At 41.8% G+C, this 19,278-nt stretch overlaps 1 protein-coding gene across 1 annotated transcript in view; it reads left to right on the top strand.

The window, feature by feature from the left end:
- The window catches only part of BRINP1 (BMP/retinoic acid inducible neural specific 1), a 287,987-nt gene that overhangs the window by 156,630 nt on the left and 112,079 nt on the right, over positions 1–19,278 (top strand). The window contains exon 4 of the mRNA XM_053473899.1: positions 15,743–15,912. Coding sequence (XP_053329874.1) covers positions 15,743–15,912 — 170 coding nt within the window. The remainder of the gene's footprint in view (positions 1–15,742; positions 15,913–19,278) is intronic.

The following is a 19,278-nucleotide window of genomic DNA, read 5'->3' as shown; positions in this document are numbered from 1 at the left end:
TCTCTGATCAAATCTTTATACTCCAACCCGACAGCCCAAGTTGGAGTCAATGGAGTCCTGTCGGGTCGGGTTGCCTTGTTGAATGGCACCCGCCAGGGTTGTCACCTTTAATATTTATCTTATCCATGGAGCCACTGCTTCCATCTTGGGCTCGCAGATAGGGGACATGGACCATAAGGTTTTGGTCTATGCAGACAATGTGCTCTGCTTCCTGCAGAACCCAATAGACTCTATTTCTCACTTACTTAGGGAATTGCCTGAATTTTAGGTCATCTCCAATTATAAAATAAATCTTCAGAAGTCGGATGTCCTTGGGCTTAACACTGACGATTCGCTTCGAGTCCGATGTGCTTTTCCATTCCAATGGCGTACTGATCTCATCAAATACCTGGGCCTTTTTGTCTCCCCTAACCTACTTGCCAACCTTAATTTCACTAGACTCCGCCGCTCCATTGAAGCCGATTTGAGGAGGTGGTCGTTCCCCCACCTCTCCTGGTTTGGGAGAATGGGTGTCCTTACAATAAATGTCCTCCTTGCCGAAAGCCTTTTTCAAGGCCTGTCATAGGATTTTCACAGGCTATGTTTGGGGAGGTAGGACGACCAGGCTCTCTTACTCTCATTTAACTAGACCAAAATCACAGGGGGGTATGGGGCTCCCTAATATCGAACTTTATTGGATGGCCTCCCACCTCAGGTGCCTTGTCAAATGTTCCATCTTTGCTACTAAACTCTGGGTCTGTATTGAGCACTCTTTATTGGGTCCCCAAGCCACTGCGACTCCTGCTTATCCCACGTCATCCAACTATTTTACCTACCTTGAAGGTCCTCAAGAGAGTCTTATCCAGAGGACATCTCCTTTCACACTCTAGCCCTCTTACCCCATTTCACACAACTCTGCTTTTGGTCAAGGTCTGATATCTGCACAGTTGAGGGCTCTACTGCCCACTGGAGCCCACGTACTCCGACTGCACCACGTCCTACACGACTCCTCTTTGCGTCCACTCCATGATCTCTGTAAACTTCGCCCCATACCTCAACATTTTAATTTCTTTTCTTTTCAACTCAGACACTATGTTGCAGGCCTGCTCAAAGATCCCCGGGTGTTGCGCCCTCTCACGTTCTTTGAATCCCTATGCGATGCGGATAAGGAGACTCCACATCTCCTATACTCTGCCCTCTTGGACACTACTTGTAGGACTAAACCTTATTACTATAGTTTCTGGGAGAATGAGCTGGGCATCCAATTCTCGGACCTGGAATGGAGAAATATTGCTTACCTAACTCATAAGGGGTTATCTCCAGCAAAACACAGGAACTAGTTGTTAAAATACTCACCAGATGGTATAGGGTTCCGGCGGAACTCCACAAGTTCTTGCTTCAGGTCTCTGCACAATGCTGGCGATGTGAGTCCCACACAGGCTCTTACGTCCATATCTGGTGGGACTGTCCCTTGGTTTGCCCATTCTGGTCCAAAGTGTTAGCAGTTATCAAGTAGGTCTGTGACCCTGATTATCTGTTGACGCCCCAGCTGGTCCTGTTGCAGGCCTCTCCTATCCCGATTGCCAGCTATAAGCGCTCCCTTACTTTACACTTTTTAAACGCAGCCAGGGCCTTGATCCCTCAGTTCTGGAAATCCCATTCCACCCCCCGATTCAGGTTTTGCTAAAGAAATTGGTCTTTATTTATCATATGGAATACCTGGTGATGGCGTCCAAGGGCTTAGCACATAAACATGATTTGCGTTGGTTCCATTGGAAGGTTTTCCTTCTGTCTCCGCAATTCACAACCATTGCGGGGGTCAACGCTCCGCAGTCCCTTTGATAGATTTGCCTACTAATTTTCATTACGTGCTTCCATGACCTCTATTACTCGCTGATTCTGACTTATTCTTATTTTCACTATAATACTGCTATCAACACCGCTCACGATTTGATTTGACATGATTCGAAATTGGTTTTTGTTTTTAGTTGTGTTGCTTTATTTTCCACCCAACTCTCTGTGATTCTACATACTAAGGCGGTACGCACACACTTACTGCCAATGCTTAGTTGGTCTTCATAGACCCTTGTATACACTACCTTTGTTCATTCCATTGAACCATATTTTGTAATACTTACCTAATGATACCTTGTCGCTGTAGGCATATGTATTTTGTCATATAGGGGGGTATAAGGCATTTCTGGGGGGGGGAGTGGCTTATAAGGGGTAAAAGGCATATCTGAAAAAAATATGAAAATTGTTTACATGTGAATTAATATTTACTAGGAAAAACAATTTCTTATAGGGTAGTCACGATCAGACTTTTTCTTTTTTTCCTAAATTAATATTCAAATGTTGGGGGGTCGTCTTATAATTGAGGAAATATGGTATATAAGATGTCTATTGTAAGTAAAGTATTTAAGACATGTGAGGCCTTTAATATAAGAGCAGATTATCCCTAAAGGTATTTGGACCTAAAAAGACTCTTTCCTCAGCCACCTTGAGCTAACATATAAGTCAATTAACACCATATATTCGTGCAGACCATTCCACCCAGGGCCACCATACAGAGTATAAATGGTCACTGTTTCCTCCACCAGGGCTGACAAATTTGCAATTTCATACTTCCTTAACCCCTTCAATCCCAGGGGTTTTTGGTACCTCAAAGCCCGAAGCAATTTTGCCATTTTTGCAAATGTCGGTTCAGCGATGATTCTCTTTTCCTGTGAATAGTATACCCATGTAAACTATATATTGTTTTTTCAAGGAGAGATTGAGCTTTCTTTTGATACCATAGTTGGACGAATTAGCTGAAAATTTTGAATTAGAAATTTAGTAAAAACTCGCAAAAATAGTTATTTTTGTGCATGGGTGTGGAGCAGGGAATTTTCCCTGCACCTCCAAAAAATGGGCATGTGGAGAGGTATAGGCTGGTGATGGGGCTTACCTCTAGATGCCCACCTCCACTGTACTGCTGAGATCTTTTCTTATACTCTTCATTGGGGCAGATTGGCTGCATACAATGTTTGTGTGTGGTCTTTGCAGCAAAGCTAAGAAAACAAGTAACAAAAGGTGGCTAACCACCCTTTTCTGTGTATTTCTAATTCTGACATCTGCGTTAGACCCTAGCTGCAAAATCATCCCGAGATTTGGGTAGGTGGCATATCACAGTGGCCAGGTGTGAAATATTCAAGGCATGGTTGGGGATAGTTGAGGCCAATACCGACAGCGTTTTGGCGTAGTCAGGGAGTAAGGGAGTTGGGGTCAATAGAGATAGTGTTCTGGCATGGTCAAGGATTGCTGAGGTCATACACAGAAGTTCAAAGCAGAAAAAAACTACAGATTATTAAGAAAATGGTTCTCTACACTAGGAACATTAAACATAGAATTCATATATACAGAGACTGCAATATACAATATACTCTTTAAATGTTAGACTTTTTAGCAGGGATATATAGAAAAAGCTTAACAAACGTTAATGTAAATACAGATATACAGTTGAGCAAAGGTGACATTTTATTGGCATTTCGGAGACAATAAGGATTTCTTTCCTTGTAGTACTGTCAGGCACAAACCTTGCGGTCCTTGCGGGGAGCTGGGGACTGCAATGGAAAGGTGGCACTGATGTCAGCAGAGGAAGCGGGGTCTCTGTCCATAACACCGACACCCGCATCTCTAACTACAATAGAGGTAGAGTGTGTAGTGGGTAGGGTTTGTGATGTCATGAGTAATGTCACGCTGGACAGCCCCTATAAATACCTAGGGCCTGTCAGTCTGGTCCCTTTTTGTGGTTTCTGTTGACTGAGCTCCCCCTGTTCTCTGATCTGACCTGATTAGGGCTGCAACTAACGATTATTTTCATAATCAATTAGTTGCCCGATTATTTTTTCCATTAATTGATTAATCAGATAAAAAATAAATGTAAATTTTTCATTTAGGGAAAAGAAAAAATGTTGGTGCGCTAAGCTGGTCTCAGGCTCAAATAATACAAATGTATAATGTGAGGCCTACCAAACAGTGTGAGCATGCTGCAAATACAGTGTGTTGGCTGTACAATGTATACAAAAACTGTCTGCGCTTCTCACCCTAATAAAGTTGGCAACAAATATATAAACATAATATAAATGAGAGGTTTTGGTTATATGAATTGGCCAAAGCATAATTAAGCTCACCCACCACATCAAGGCACACTCTCAATAGGGTGAGAACCTACTCTCACCTCCTACATAGTGGGCACACAAAGCAGTTTATACTGCTACCAAAACCTTATTAATGTGTTGGGGGAGGTGCAATTAAACCTCCTCCCATTTAACCCCTGGACAGCAAGCTGTAACCAGACTGATGAGGAGCCAACAACCTCAAATATGTGCAAACAGGGAAAAGAAAAAATGTCGGTGTGCTAAGCTGGTCTCAGGCTCAAATAATACAAATGTATAATATGAGGCCTACCAAACAGTGTGAGCATGCTGCAAATACAGTGTGTTGGCTGTACAATGTATACACAAACAAAAACTGTCTGCGCTTCTCACCCTAATAAAGTTGTCAATAAATATATAAACATAATATAAATGAAAGGTTTTGGTTATGCGAAAGCATAATTAAGCTCACCTAGGATTGCCTAGGTCAGGAGACTGTCCAACGTGCGGCCCGCCAGACTTCAATGTGCGGCCTGCGTGTTGTTCTTTTGTGATGGGGAACCAGCCACAGACTTCCTAAAAGGGGCGGAGCATCCCCTGCAGCAGCCAGCACCAGTAGAGAGACAGGGGAGGGACTATCTTGCCATATGTCACCTCTCTCATTCTCCCAGCCACTCCCTGACACACCCCTTCCTTTCCGTTCCTGGCCTGCTACCACTCGTCTGGCTCGCCCCGTTTTGCATCTTCTGGAATTTCTAGCTCTGCTCAAGAATCTGTCTGGGAGTGATAGGAGTGAAGTGTAATGTGTAATAGCTGGGTATGATGGGCCTGATACGTGATGCATGGGTGTGATAGGAATGAGTTGTGATGTGTGGTGGCTGGGTGTGATATGAGCAGAGGCGTATCTACTGAAAATAGCGCCTATGGCAAGCACTGAAATTACGCCCCTGTCCAAATATCTAAAACCCATTTACTAGCCCCTGCTGCCCATGTATATATATATATATATATATATATATATAAAGTCCAAAATTAACAATTGCACTCCAAATGCCAAGTTTATGCCCGGTGCCAAATAGCTGTAGCAGTAAATAATATAAAGTCCAAAAATAGTTACCGGCACTCCAGGGACTTTCCAAATAACCACACAAACAACTTCGGTTTTCATGTCAACGTTTCAGTCTTGTTTATTACAGACTTTCATCAGGATATATATATATATATCCTATATATATCCTATATATATATATATCCTATATATATATATATATATATATCCTATATATATATATATATATATATATATATATATATCAATTATTTATATAAATATTAGTCCCTGCTGCCGATAGCGGGTATAGATCAACACACAAACCCAGATCAATTGAAATTCACTTGTGATCTCAGCACTGAAGGTATATATCAAATAAACAGAATCAGACATACAAGTCCTGCATTTGCAGGTATACAATAATAATATATGAAACGTAGCATCGCAGGTATAGATCAACTGAATAAGACATATTAACCCTGTATTTGCAGGTACACATAAATAATGTATGGAAACATAGCATAGCAGATATGGATCTATAGAATAACACAAAAACCCAGCTTTGCAGGTAAAGATCAATTGGAATTCACATAAAAACACGGCATTAAAGGTATATTTAAAACCCCCTAAATTACAGGCATAGATCACAGGTTGCACACCCCAAAGCCAGCCCTGGCATCCACACTGCCCACATAGAACCTGACCAGCACCCAGATTACACACATAAGATTTGCAATCTTTGTCCCCAAATAGCCCAGCACAAGTCAACTTTGTCCCCAAACAGTCCGGCCAGTGCCATCTTTGTCCCATATACACCCTGCCTGTGCCATCTTGGTCCCCAAGGCTCAAACCTCATGCTCGTGCCATCTTTGCCCTTCCACAATTATACATCTATGATACACATACATTTTTACAGTCACTCACTAATTCACACTTTAATTCAGACAACTCATCCACACATTAACTCATGCACTCCCTCATTCACTCAATGCATCCACACATTAACTCATGCTCTCCCTCATTCAGACAATTCATCCACACATTAACTCATGCTCTCCCTCATTCAGACAACTCATCCACACATTAACTCATGCTCTCCCTCATTCAGACAATACATTCACATATTAACTCATGCTCTCTCTCATTCACTCAATGCATCCACACATTAATGTACACTCTTTACTTATATCTATCCCCTCTCCCTCCCCTATCACTTTCTACCCCCCTCTCCCTCCCCTATCACTTTTTAACACCCTCCCTTATCACTTTTTAACCCCCTCCCTTATCACTTTTTAACCCCCTCCCTCCCTTATCACTTTTTAACCTCCTCCCTCCCTCATCACTTTTTAACCCCCTCCCTCCCTCATCACTTTTTAACCCCCTCCCTCCCTTATCCCTTTCTAACCCCTCTCCCTCCCCCTACCCACTATATATCCCCCCCATCACTTTCTACCCACCTCTCCCTCCCTTATCACTTTTTAACCCCCTCCCTCATCATTTTTTAACCCCTCCCTCATCACTTTTTAACCTCCCCCTCCCTCCCTCATCACTTTTTAACCCCCTCCCTTATCACTTTCTAACCCCTCTCCCTCCCCCTACCCACTATATACCCCCCTCTCACCTTGAAGTCCAGCGACTTCTGTCTTCCTGCACCGCTCGCTGGTGCCCGCTGCTTCACTGCTGAGCGCCGTAATATGACGTCATATTTCGGCGCCCAGCAGTGAAGCAGCGAGTGGCTTTTAAACGCTGTCTTCTTTTTTTTTGATGCGGGGGAGAACGAGGGGCGCTGAGCGGTTGCTAGGCGCCCCTCTCTCTCCTCCGCATCAGTGTTTAAAAGCCGCTCGCTGGTGCCGGCATTTCATGCAGAGCGCTGCAATATGCCGGCATATTGCGGCGCTCTGCATGAAATGCCGGCACCGGGACGGGGGTAGAGGGCTCGTGGAGGAGAATGAGGGGCGCCGAGTGGTTGCTAAGCGCCCCTCTCTCTCCTCCGCATAAAAAAAAAAAAAAATGCCGCTGAGCGGCATTTAAAAGCCGCTCACCGGCGCCCCCTTGAGATGGCGCCCATGGCACGTGCCATGGCTGCCATACCCTATATACGCCTCTGGATATGAGTGAGTTTTGATGTGTGATAGGATTGAGTTGTGATGTGTAGTGGCTGGGTGTGATAGGAGTGAGTTGGGATGTGTGGTGGCTGGGTATGATAGGAGTGAGTTGTGATGTGTGGTGCCTGGGTGTAATGGGCATTAGATGCACTGGCTGGGGGTCGTAGGAGTGGTGTATGATTGGAATGAGGTATGATTAGAGTGAGATGTGATAGGGGTAATGAGATTGAGGTGTGATAAGTATGCTGAAGTGAGATTCGGCAGGCCAATGTACAAGAGAGACCTTTACTAGGGCTGCATAATTGATTAGTTGGCCGTTTTTTTCTCGATTAATTGGATAAAAAAATGAACAATTTTTGTTTATTTAAAATAATTTATTGAATAAATTGGGTGAAAAACAAAGAGCAGAATAAAAAAAAAAAACTTTGAGAAAAATGGAATTTCTTGTTTTTATGCACATCTGAGCCCAAGCTTGCCACGCTGCCTCCCAGATATGCCTTATACCAGGGCTCGACAAACTCCAGGTCAGGGGTGTCCAATGTGCGGCCCGCATAAGCAAGGCCGGACTGGGCGTGCAAACGGTGCAGCACGGTGTGCAAGCCGGCCGCCTAATAAAATTAAAGCGGCCGGCGTGCACACACGACTGTCTTACCACCTCACCTCGCTGCCGCACCACGTGAACGTTGGTCTGCTGGCCCACGAACCGGCCCACCAGGTGGGCTGGCAGAACAACATTCAGGTTAATTTTGTTAAGCGGCCGGCTTGCACACATCGTGCTGCTCAGTGGCGGTGCCTCAGTGAGGCTCTTCGTCCCGCCCCTTTCAAAACTTGATGCTCAAAGGGGTGTGGCTCACAGAAGAGTTCCTTGTGACAGGGAGAGGATCGTCATGTCGGAGGAGAGCGGGGAGAAAAAGAAAAGCTAAAATGTAAGTAAAAAATAAGGGTTCGAGGAAAGTGGGCCTTTATTTAAGGGCGAGGGGGGGAATTCCCTTGGGACATCATTAATTTTTGTCGTTGAAAAGAAAACTTTGTTAGTTTTAAAAAAAAATCCTGGCTCCTAACTTTTTTAGCTGGCTCCTAGATTGAAAACAAATTTGTCAAGCCCTGCCTTATATACCCCCTGATATGCCACTGTGCCCCCTGATATGCCTTATACCCCCATATGCCACAGTGCCCTCTGATATGCCTTATACCCCAGATATGCCACTCGGCCCCCCAAATATGCCTTATGCCCCTCTTCCCCCAAATATGACACTGTCCCCCCTGATATGCCTTATACCCCCTGTATGCCACTGTACCCCATCAAATATGCCTTATAACCCCTATATAGCACTGTCCCCTTGATATGCCCCCAGATATGACTTATACCCCCAGATATGCCCCTCTGCCCCCCAAATATACCACTGTGCCCCCCAAATATGCCTTATAACCCCCTATATACCAATGTGCCCTTGATATGCATCCCCCAGACTTACTCCCCCATGCTCCAGACTTCCTGGTGTCTAGTAGGGGCAGCCGGTGAGCATCTGTCCCAGTTATCATAAATGACTCAAAGGAAAATTGCTAGTAACCTTTGCAATGCTGTGTTTTTTACTATTGTTTCTAATTCTGCCTATATGTTCCATTGCTCTAACTCTATATACCGTATTTGCTCGATTATAAGACAAGGTTTTTTTCAGAGCAAATGCTCTGAAAAATACCCCTCGTCTTATAATCGTGGTCGTCTTATAATCAGACCTCAAATAGGTCTGACTATGAAACTAAGATCCAGATCCGCTGCTAACCACACCTCCTTCCGGCTGCAGTGGAAGTTGCCTACGCAAATCACGTAGATGTCTACACGCTGCCCGGACAACACACCGGGAGTCAGAAGCACCGGGGTGTTAAATGGGGGGCATAAGGCATTTCTGTAGGCAGAGTGCTCTATGAAATGCCTTTTAACCCCCTAAATGCCACTCTGCCTCCAGAAATGCCTTTTAACCCTCTATACGGCACTCTGCCTCCTGAAATGCCTTATACCTCCCTATATGCCACTCTGCCCCATAATATGACTTTTAACCCCCTATATGCCACTCTGCACGCTTTGCTCATGCGGGCCGCACATTGGACGCCCCTGACCTGGAGTTTGTTGAGCCCTGGTATAAGGCATTTCTGGAGGCAGAGTGGCACATAGGGGGTCAAAAGGCATATCATGGGACACAGTGATATTTAGAGGGTTAAAAGGCATATCATGGGGCACAGTGGCATATAGGGGGTTTAAGGCATTTATGGGGCAGAGTGAAAAGCCTGGGGCAGATGTGCATAACTGGGGGGCAGGTTGGAAAATAAAAGGAATTAAAAACAAAATATTTTTCTCAATCATAGCTTTTATTAAAAAAATAGTTGACATAGTTTACATGAATTAACATTTACTGATAAAACTTTTTCCTATAAGGTCGTCTTATATTCAGGCTTTTTCTTTTTTTCCTAAATTAATATTCAGATTTTGGGGGGTCGTCTTATAATCGAGCAAATACGGTATATTGGTCCCCACATATGCACTGTAACAGACAGATATATTACATGTGTAGAACTGCAATGTATGAATTTTGTAATCTCATGTGTGATACCTGTTTTTACACATGTGAAATATACAGGGGTTTTTTGGCTGAAATTTTCATGATTTACAAAGTTTTACCACATTTATTATATCCTGTACCTCTATTGCCAAGAAAGTTTAGTGTAGATGTTCCATTATCTATCTTAGGAAGCATACCTGGAGCCAATATTTGTTTTAGGTTATCAGATCTTTTATAAATTACTGTATTTGCTTGAGTATAAGACGACCCCCCAAAATTTGAATATTAATTTAGAAAAAGAAGAAAAGCCTGAATCTAACACTACCCTATAGGAAAAAAAGTTTTATTAATAAATATTAATTCACTATTTTTTCATATTTTATAAAAACTATGAGAAAATGCATTTTCTGTTTTTATTTTTATTTGCCAACCTGCCCCCCAGTTATGCAAAGATATGCCACTTTGCCCCCCCTATATGGCCCTATATGACTTATACCCCCCTATTTATCACTCTGCCCCCCAGATATGCCTTATACTCCCCTATATCCCCCGGCTTACCGATGCATCCGTAGACTTGTCCCCCGTGCTCCAGACTCCCTGCGGTCAAGCGGGGGCCGCCGGGACTCGGCATCCACAAGGGACTTCCACCGGGGGTTCTATGACTGAGTACTGGAGATTGCGCGCATCGCACAGACGTTCACTGGCTGCCTGTCATAAATCAAGTACTTATCCCCGCCATCGTTCCCATGCTGAAACGCAGCCTCATGTCGTCTCTGCTCCTTCCCGGCTTACTGACACGGCAGCAAGCAGGGCCTCTCCAGCTACTCGCTCCGTTGCCAGGGAGATGCGTCTCTCTCTAGCTGCCGGTAGAATCAAGTGGAACGTAGGACACGCTCCACCGTTGCCATACCAACACGTTTCAAATGCTGACATCATTTTGGCGCCAAATTTGAACGTATTTAGACCCTTCAGTCCCAGTATCCTTTGCTGAAGTATCAGTTGAAGTTTGATTCCTATACTGAAGCGTTCTCTGTATTTTGACCCCTTGTGTACCAGACCCTATTCTCGCTAACTGACTATTGACCACTTGCTGGCTGCCTTTTACCCTTGCTTGTATTTCAACTCTGCCTCCACTCGTGCCCTATTGTACCTCGCCTGGATTTTCTCCCGTGTGGATTGTTTTTTTGCGATTAGGAACCCTTTCGCTTACCAGCTCGCATATTGATCGTGACACTGCCAGAGAGGAGGATCCAGGTCTCCTGCAGCACTGCTGGGGATCCTCCTCTCTGGCAGCCGGTGAACTTCTGCGCGATGTGCATAGACAACCTCCGCTGCTGCTGGCCGGTACTTCTGCCGGGCCCCCCCAGAGAAAGAGGCTGCTAGAGTGGAGGATCCAGGTCCCCTGCAGTGCTGCAGGGGATCTGGATCTTAGTCTTGTAGTCAGAACTCTATTGTAAAAAAAACCTTCTCTTATAATTGAGCAAATACGGTAATTGGGTATGAGTCGGTATGTGTTTTACCAAAACATTGTCTCTTTTGAAAATTGCACAGCAGTTCTCTAGTGCACAATTATTATATTTAGTCAAAAATTATAAACTAAAATCTTTCTCCATTTTTTTATTTGCTTATTTGACAAAATATGATCCCTTTTCATTACACAAACTTGTTTGAAACTCCAAGGTTAGTTATGTGCCCACTGTCATTAGAAAGGTGTAAATATGTGAATGTATGTAAAACTGCACTATATGACCAAAAGTATGTAGATATCTCATTGATAACAGGTGTATAAAATCAAAGACATGTCATCTCCATAAACAAACATGTTTGTGTATGCAAACAGCAGAAAGACACACATGACCAATGCATATCCGCACTGTGGTAAAGAAAATACGTGGCCAGAAGTTTTAAGAATGACGCAAGTATTGGTATTCGTAAAGTTTGCTTCTTCAGTGTCCTTAGATATTTGTGTCAGACGTTACTATGGTATACTAAAGTATGATTACAAATATCGAAAGTATGATTACAAGCATTTCCTAAGTGTCAGGCTTCTTTTGACAATTACATTAAGTTTATGCAAAGACTCAATATTTGCAGTGTTGATCCTTCTTTTTCAAGACCTCTGCAATCCACCCTGGCATGCTAGTCAATTAACTTCTGGGCCACATCCTGACTGATGGCAGCCCATTCTTGCATAATCACTGCTTAGAGTTTGTAAGAATGTGTGGGGTTTTGTTTGTCCACTTGCCTCTTGAGGATTGGCCACAAGTTCTCAGTGGGAATAAGGTCTGGAGAGTTTCCTTTCCATAGACCCAAAATTTTGATCTTTTGTACCCCAAGCAACTTAGTTATCATTTTTGCCTTATGACAAGGTGCTCCATCATGCTGGGAAAGGCATTGTTCGTCACCAAACTGTTCTTGGATGATTGGGAGAAGCTGCTTTTGAATGATGTGTTGGTACCATTCTCATTCTTTATTCATGGCTGTGTTCTTAGGCAAAATTGTGAGTGAGCCCACTCCCTTGGCTGAGAAGCAACCACACACACACATAAATGGTCTCAGAATGCTTTACTGTTGGCATGACACAGGACTGATGGTAGCGCTCACCTTTTCTTCTCCGGATAAGCTTTTTTTCCAGATGCCCAAAACAATCGAAAAGGGAATTCATCAGAGAAAATTACTTTACCCCAGTCCTCAGCAGTCCAATTCCTGTACCTTTTGCAGAATATCAGTCTGTCCCTGATGTTTTTCCTGGAGAGAAATGGCTTCTTTGCTGACACCAGGCCATCCACCAACAGTCTTCCCCTCACTGTGCATGCAGATGCACTCACACCTGCCTGCTGCCATTCCTGAGCAAGCTCTGCACTGGTGGCGCCCCGATCCCGCAGTTGAATCAACTTTAGGAGAAGGTCCAGGCATTTGCTGGACTTTCTTGGTCACCCTGACACATTCTTCACAATTGAACCTCTCTCCTTGAAGTTCTTGATGGCCCGATAGATGGTTGATTTATGCGCAATCTTATGGCAATATCCTTACCTGTGAAGCCCTTTTTGTGCAAAGCATTGATTACAGCATCTGTTTCTTTGCAGGTAACCATGGTTAATAGAGGAAGAACAATGATTTCAAGCACCCCCCTCCTTTAAAGCTTCCAGTCTGTTATTCTAACTAGTGATTGGAAGTTCGGATCAGTAAAGTGAATTGGATCATTTCGAGTCGTTCATTTTAAAACTTTTAAAAATTGAAATGCGCACTTTCCAGTTTTGACTCCACAATGTCTGAGAAACATAACTTATCTATGCATGTGGGGTATCGCTGTACTCAGGGGGTGTTACTGAACACAAATCAAGACCTATTTTTCACACATCTACTCAGAAAAATAATCCGCAAAGTGGATGTGAAAAATGTTTTCTTTTTTGTCAGACTAAATTTGGAAGGTGCCGTTGTGGAATCAGTTGCATGGGACAGGCCAATATGCCCCTAACTAGATTCCCTGAGCTGTCTAGTTTTAGGAAATATATAGTTTTAGGGGGTTTGTTAAAAATGGAAAAACATGAAATTGTACTGCAATGTTTAGGACAGACTGGCGCTAAAATGGTTAAATAAAAAGTGTTAAAATGCCCCGAGTAAAATACTTTGGGATGTCATCGTCCAAAAAATATATACTTTTGTTGAGCGTTTTTTCTTTTTCTGGCCGCTATTGGGGCGCATCTCCCAGGATGCCACATTTAAAAAAAATCTTGTTTATAAACAGCGATGCGCGTCATTCATATTTAACCCTGTAAGTGCCAAAATAAATGAAAATACCAGGCATATGAGGTGTTTCCAAAAACAGGACAAATACCCAAATACACTTTTGGAGTTTTTTTCCATTTGCACTGTGAAAATATTTCCTTTTTTCCTAATTTCCCCCACATTTTTAGATATTTTTCATACTCAATGATGGTTTATATGTATAATTATTATTTCAAAAGAAAGCCCTACTTGTGGTGAAAAAAACAATATATGATTTGTGTGGGTGCACTAATTGAGAAGAGAGAATTTACTGTTGAAGAAATAGCAAAAAACACAAAAACTACTCTGGTCTTTTAGCGCAAACGTAGTAACAAAAACCCGGTCCTAAGAGGGTTAATGTCAAGGCATTCAGCTGCAGTGAAAACCCACTTCAGGATGCACTGGAGTGATGTTGCCTCTCACAAGATGGCAGCATCCACTTGAAAATAAACACACAACCACAATGATTTCTCCAGAATCTCCTGAGGTACTTCATTCAACCATTCAAGTCAATGGAACCCAGCTTGCTAATTGTAATGTGATTATTATTATTATTATTTAAAGTGTAACGTGTAAAAATGATTCTCTAATTATGTCACTACCAGAGAAACCATCCAGTTCCAATAGAGTGTAAAAAAAAAAAAAAAAAAGTCTGAAAAAATATAAAACTAATCTGGCATGGAAAGAGTTCAAATACTGGGATTTGAAATACAGATGAGGTATCTAGTTTTCAAAAATGTATGACTTGATGGGATAAATTGAATTGGCCGGATTCAAAGATGTCTCCAAATAAGACATGGGCACAGACTGACCAGATGTTAAATTTTTTTTAAAAAAAGTGCACCTCTCAAGTGTGGGATTTTAGCCCCAAACAACCCAACAAAACCAGGACTGTGAATTCATACCTGAATTACAACGTATGTTTAAAATACCAGCATTTGCGCTGCAGGAGACCTGGATCCTACTCTCCGGCAGCCGGTAGACATCTGTGCCATGCGTGTAGACAACCACCGCTGCCAGCACTTCCTCCGGTGCTTCTCCGTCATAGAAGCAGCGGCAAGCAGAGTTGCGTCTTAGGGGGCATAAAGCATATGTGGGGCAGAGTGGCATATCTGGGGGGGCAGAGTGGCATTTCTAGGGGCAGATTGGCATTTCTAGGGGCATAAAGCATTTCTGGGGGTGTAGAGTGGCATATCTGGGGGGCAGAGGGGAATATCTATAAGTAAGGTGCATTATGACTTAAGGGGGAACCTTAAAATGGCTATTGGGTTTCCAAATTTCTGTTTATATATAACATATGCTGACTGCATAATGGATATCAAAATGTTAAAATACATGTATTCCTGTGTATTAGGTAAAATACTGTTTTACCATTCCACTAATGTATATTTTTTCTTTAAATTTACCAATTTACCAATCACATTGTGATTTGAAAGCTGGGCTCCATTGACTTGCATGTTTGAATGTAGTACATGTATTCAACATGCAAGGGGAGCCAGAGTTCTCAGGAGGTTCTGGAGAGACCCTCCCGAGAACTCTTTTGAACTTCTTTATTTTTTGAAAGGAGGCACCGCCATCTTGCGAGTGGCAAAATCACAGGGTTTCCTGGGGTGGGTGTTCGGTGTCGCTGAATGCCTTGCTGTTGAGACATTTCAGCGACACCATTGAAGTTTAGGAGGCGATAGTTGATCACCTCCTGAACTCTTTTAATACAGGTGTCCGCCCTCATACAGTGTATGGCGGACGTTGACGCCCTGGGGACATGGCCCCTAATGCCAATCTCTGTGTTGCTGAATGCCTCGACATCGAGACATTACAGCAACACTGTTTGCGTGCAGAAAGTGAACATAGATTGCTTTCTGCACTCGTGCCCGGACCTTCAATTGTCACCAAGGGGTTAAACAGGATTTGATGAATTGGTACGTACACCTTATAAATTATAATCTGGAGTGTTTACACATGAATGAAAGTGCTAATGTTAGGGATTTCATAAAATAATACTAGATAGGTTTATGACAGCACAATAAAGTCGCCTTTATCTATTTTGTCATGTGTCTTTCCATCCTTCCTGGCTGGCAATTTTTTTTTTACTGTTTCATTTGTTGTTTTTTTAATGCTATGTTACTATTAATTTGACCTATGCAGGTGAAGAGGCATTGACAATGTACATGGATAGAAGTCATCTTGACCGACACACTGGAGATGGAAATCATACTGTAGAGTCTCTGCACCATCTTGCTTCATCTTATTTTGTGGACAGAGATGGGACAATGAGGAAACTTCATGAGATTCAAATATCAACAGGAGCAATTAAGGTATATATATATATATGTGTGTGTATGTTCATTTTAAACCATACAACTATTAGAAGTTGACAATGTGATACAAAAACATGATTCTTTTGGATATCATATTATATTTTTGATATATAACAGATGACCAGGCTGTCACAGGACTTAATTTTTGTCCAATCTTAATCAAATCATATGAGCACACACAAAACCTTTCTCAAGGTAACAAACAAAAAGAAAGAAAACATAATAAATTCCACCCTTCCATGGGACAGATCTTTAGAAAACCCACCCATTCCTTGAGATGACTAGTGGCGGTGAGATTTTTGGCTATACATCATAGTCGGATCATTATTTGAGTCCTACTCCCCGGAGAAGCAGTGCTTCACGCGGAGATCAAACCTTGGGAGTACCCAGGTATGTATATGTTGAAACGATAAACTTACTGTTAGAGCTTCTTATGATGCTGGTTGAAAACTTGCAACAAATAATGAGTCTTTTTTGGCCAATATTCTTACCAGATCTACTTCTAAAGGGAGTTCTACTTCACATGTTGTGGTGTAGTTTACATAACCCATCTAGTCTGCCCATTTTTCCTGATGTAAGGGGTTTAAACTAGACTTGCACATTCGTCTTCGGACGAACATGAAAACGAGCACGAAGAGGCCGTTTTTTTGTTTGTTCCGAAGACACGCCGAAGAGAATACAGTGCCGGCAAAACGTAGGAGAATACGAAGACTCACAACCACGAAGAATCGAAGATTCTTCGTGATCGTCTTCGTTTTTGCCGCGCAGCCGCCAAAATTTCAAACAGGAGTGAGCTGATTTCGTCTGTCCAATCAGCTCACTCTTGTGACGTCACGCTAAGGGTCTCGTCCAATGCCTGTGCTGCTGTTTTTTTAATTCTGAAGGCGCCTTTATAAGACCAGAGCTTGCCTGAGAGATCCATTCATTTTTCGCTGTGACTGCTTTGGCAACACTGCTGTGCTGCATCCGAGCGTTACAGAGAGATTTTTCTGTTCTGTGTGAGACTGGTAAGCCTTGGTCTGCCATTTCTCACAGTGTACTTCATCCTCACTTCAGTGCTACTTAATATAATTAATAATAATAATTTGATTAATTTTTTTTTAATTTCATTTGTCATCAACTGTAGTGTAAGTGCTGTTGAGTTGACAGTGCACCCAGTGCCTCAGTGGCACTTGCCCTGGGGTGGCACTAGTGCCTATTGCCTGTCCTGCTTAAATAAATTAAATAGAATTTATAAATAATAATTTAATAGAATCTATAATTTAACAGTTCATTATAATATTATATATATATATATTTGTCAGTCATATATATATATATACTATAGTATACTAGTGTAGAGTGTGTAGACATTCATCTACTAGTGTCTAATTTAAAATCAGTAATATTAATTCATATAATTAATAATTGAATTCATTATAAAATTATATATATATTTGTCAGTTATAGTTAGTAATAGTATACTAGTGTAGAGTGTACTGTAGACATTCAAGACATCTACTAGTGTCTAATCTAAAATCAGTAATATCAATAATTCTATAATTCTTTCTTATCTTAATAGTTAATTAAATTAGCTATAAATAAAAGTTATAAATCATATTAATTAATTACTACTAGCGTATAGTTCATCTAATCTTATTAGTACTGGTGCTGCAGCTCTATAGTTTGTGCTTTGTTTTAGCAACAGTAAGAGACCAAGTCAATTTTTCTTAATTAATCTTTCATTTTATTTCATTTGTTTTGCTCACCTCAGTCCATCAGTGAAGTGAACTTGTTGGGCTAGTGAGTGCAGCCGCATAAGTGCTGTGTTTTTTTTTGATCAGCAAGCAGTGACGTTAACTGTTTTGCAAAGATTTTCTCATTTATTTTACATTTTATTTCAATTTTATTAAAAGTACCCTTAGTGTTTTGCTCACCTCAGTCCATCAGTGAAGTGAACTTGTTGGGCTAGTGAGTGCAGCAAGCAGTGAAGCTAACTGTTTTGCTGTGACATTTTATTTCATTTCTAATTCTTTTCAAGAAAAATTGACTGTGACGAGCTGTAGTAAGCAAAGCTTCAAGCTACTAGCTGTAGTACTAAAATAATTCTAATCTTCTTTAATCTTAATCTATAATATATTATAAATAATATATAACAATATAAATTCTAATTCATAATCTATAATATAAGTAATTCTAATTCTAAATTCTAATTCATAATCTATATTTTTCTATCTATAATACATAATATATAAGTAAATTATTTCTAATCTATTAATATTATATAACTTAAAATTAATTAATAAATCATATACTGAATCTGATTTAACCTCACTTTAACTTAGTGGGTTTGAGAGCGTCTGCCTAGAGGTAGACTTATAGTAAGGAAATATAGCTTTAGGCTAGCATAGTAGTAGGCTAAGCTCTTAGGCCCGTGTAAATTCAAATTAAAAATAAAATACTGCTAGTTATTAAATAGTTAATCTTGAGTTAATAATTTAAATAACTTTAGCACTTTAGCAGATTGCACACAACAGCACAGTGCAGTAGTGCATAGTTTTACTTTTTAAGCAGTAGCACTGAAGAGAACTTCCTCTAATTTTTTTGTCTTTAATTCGTTTTTCCTTTTTTTTATTTTTTTTTTTTTATTTTTTTTTTATAGTTTTTTAAACACTAGACTACACTACACTACACTACACACACAACACAAAATTTGAAATGGATCCTCCTTTTGGGACTAAAGAGGGACAAGCTCCATCTACCACCACCACCACCAGCACCACCACCAGTTCTAAGATGCAGCCTTTGCGTCAGTCTAGTCGGCCAAGTAGGCCAAGCTCTCGCTTATCATTTGGGGAAGCATTGCTTGAAGGATCATCAAGTAAAGGAAAGGCACCAAAAGCAGGCAGTAGTAGTGCGGCTAGGCCCACAAGCTCTATGGTTTTTTACGGAAAGCCTAAAGCACCAGAAGCACGTTCAAAGTTAAAGGGTAGCACAAGTAGTACCAGCCCAGTGACTAAAAAGAAGTGCCTTTTGCCCCAAGCAGCATCTTCCCCATCAACAAGCAGCATGCAAGGTACCAAGCAGAGCCAAATTAGCAGCAAGACTCAGAGGGGTCCCAAACCAAAGCGATCTCATTCCTTTGTAGGGAAAACCACCACCACCACCCCCACCTCTACCGCCTCTACCACCACTAGTGCTGCGCCTACTGTTCCCACTGGTACCGCCACGCCATGTCCTCCTAGTACCTCTAGCAAGCCACCAAGTCCTTACAAAATTTTTGTAAAGACAGTTAGAGAGAGGGCTACACATAGTGGAACTCCACCTAGCGAGGTAGCAGAGGAGCCTGAGACTGAGAGGCCAAGTGCAGAGTCTATTCTTCCT

The sequence above is a fragment of the Spea bombifrons genome, chromosome 8, assembly GCF_027358695.1.
Source record: "Spea bombifrons isolate aSpeBom1 chromosome 8, aSpeBom1.2.pri, whole genome shotgun sequence".
Taxonomy (NCBI): Eukaryota; Metazoa; Chordata; class Amphibia; order Anura; family Pelobatidae; genus Spea; species Spea bombifrons.
Note: the sequence above shows the minus strand (reverse complement) of the source record. Positions and strands in the feature narration are given on the sequence as shown.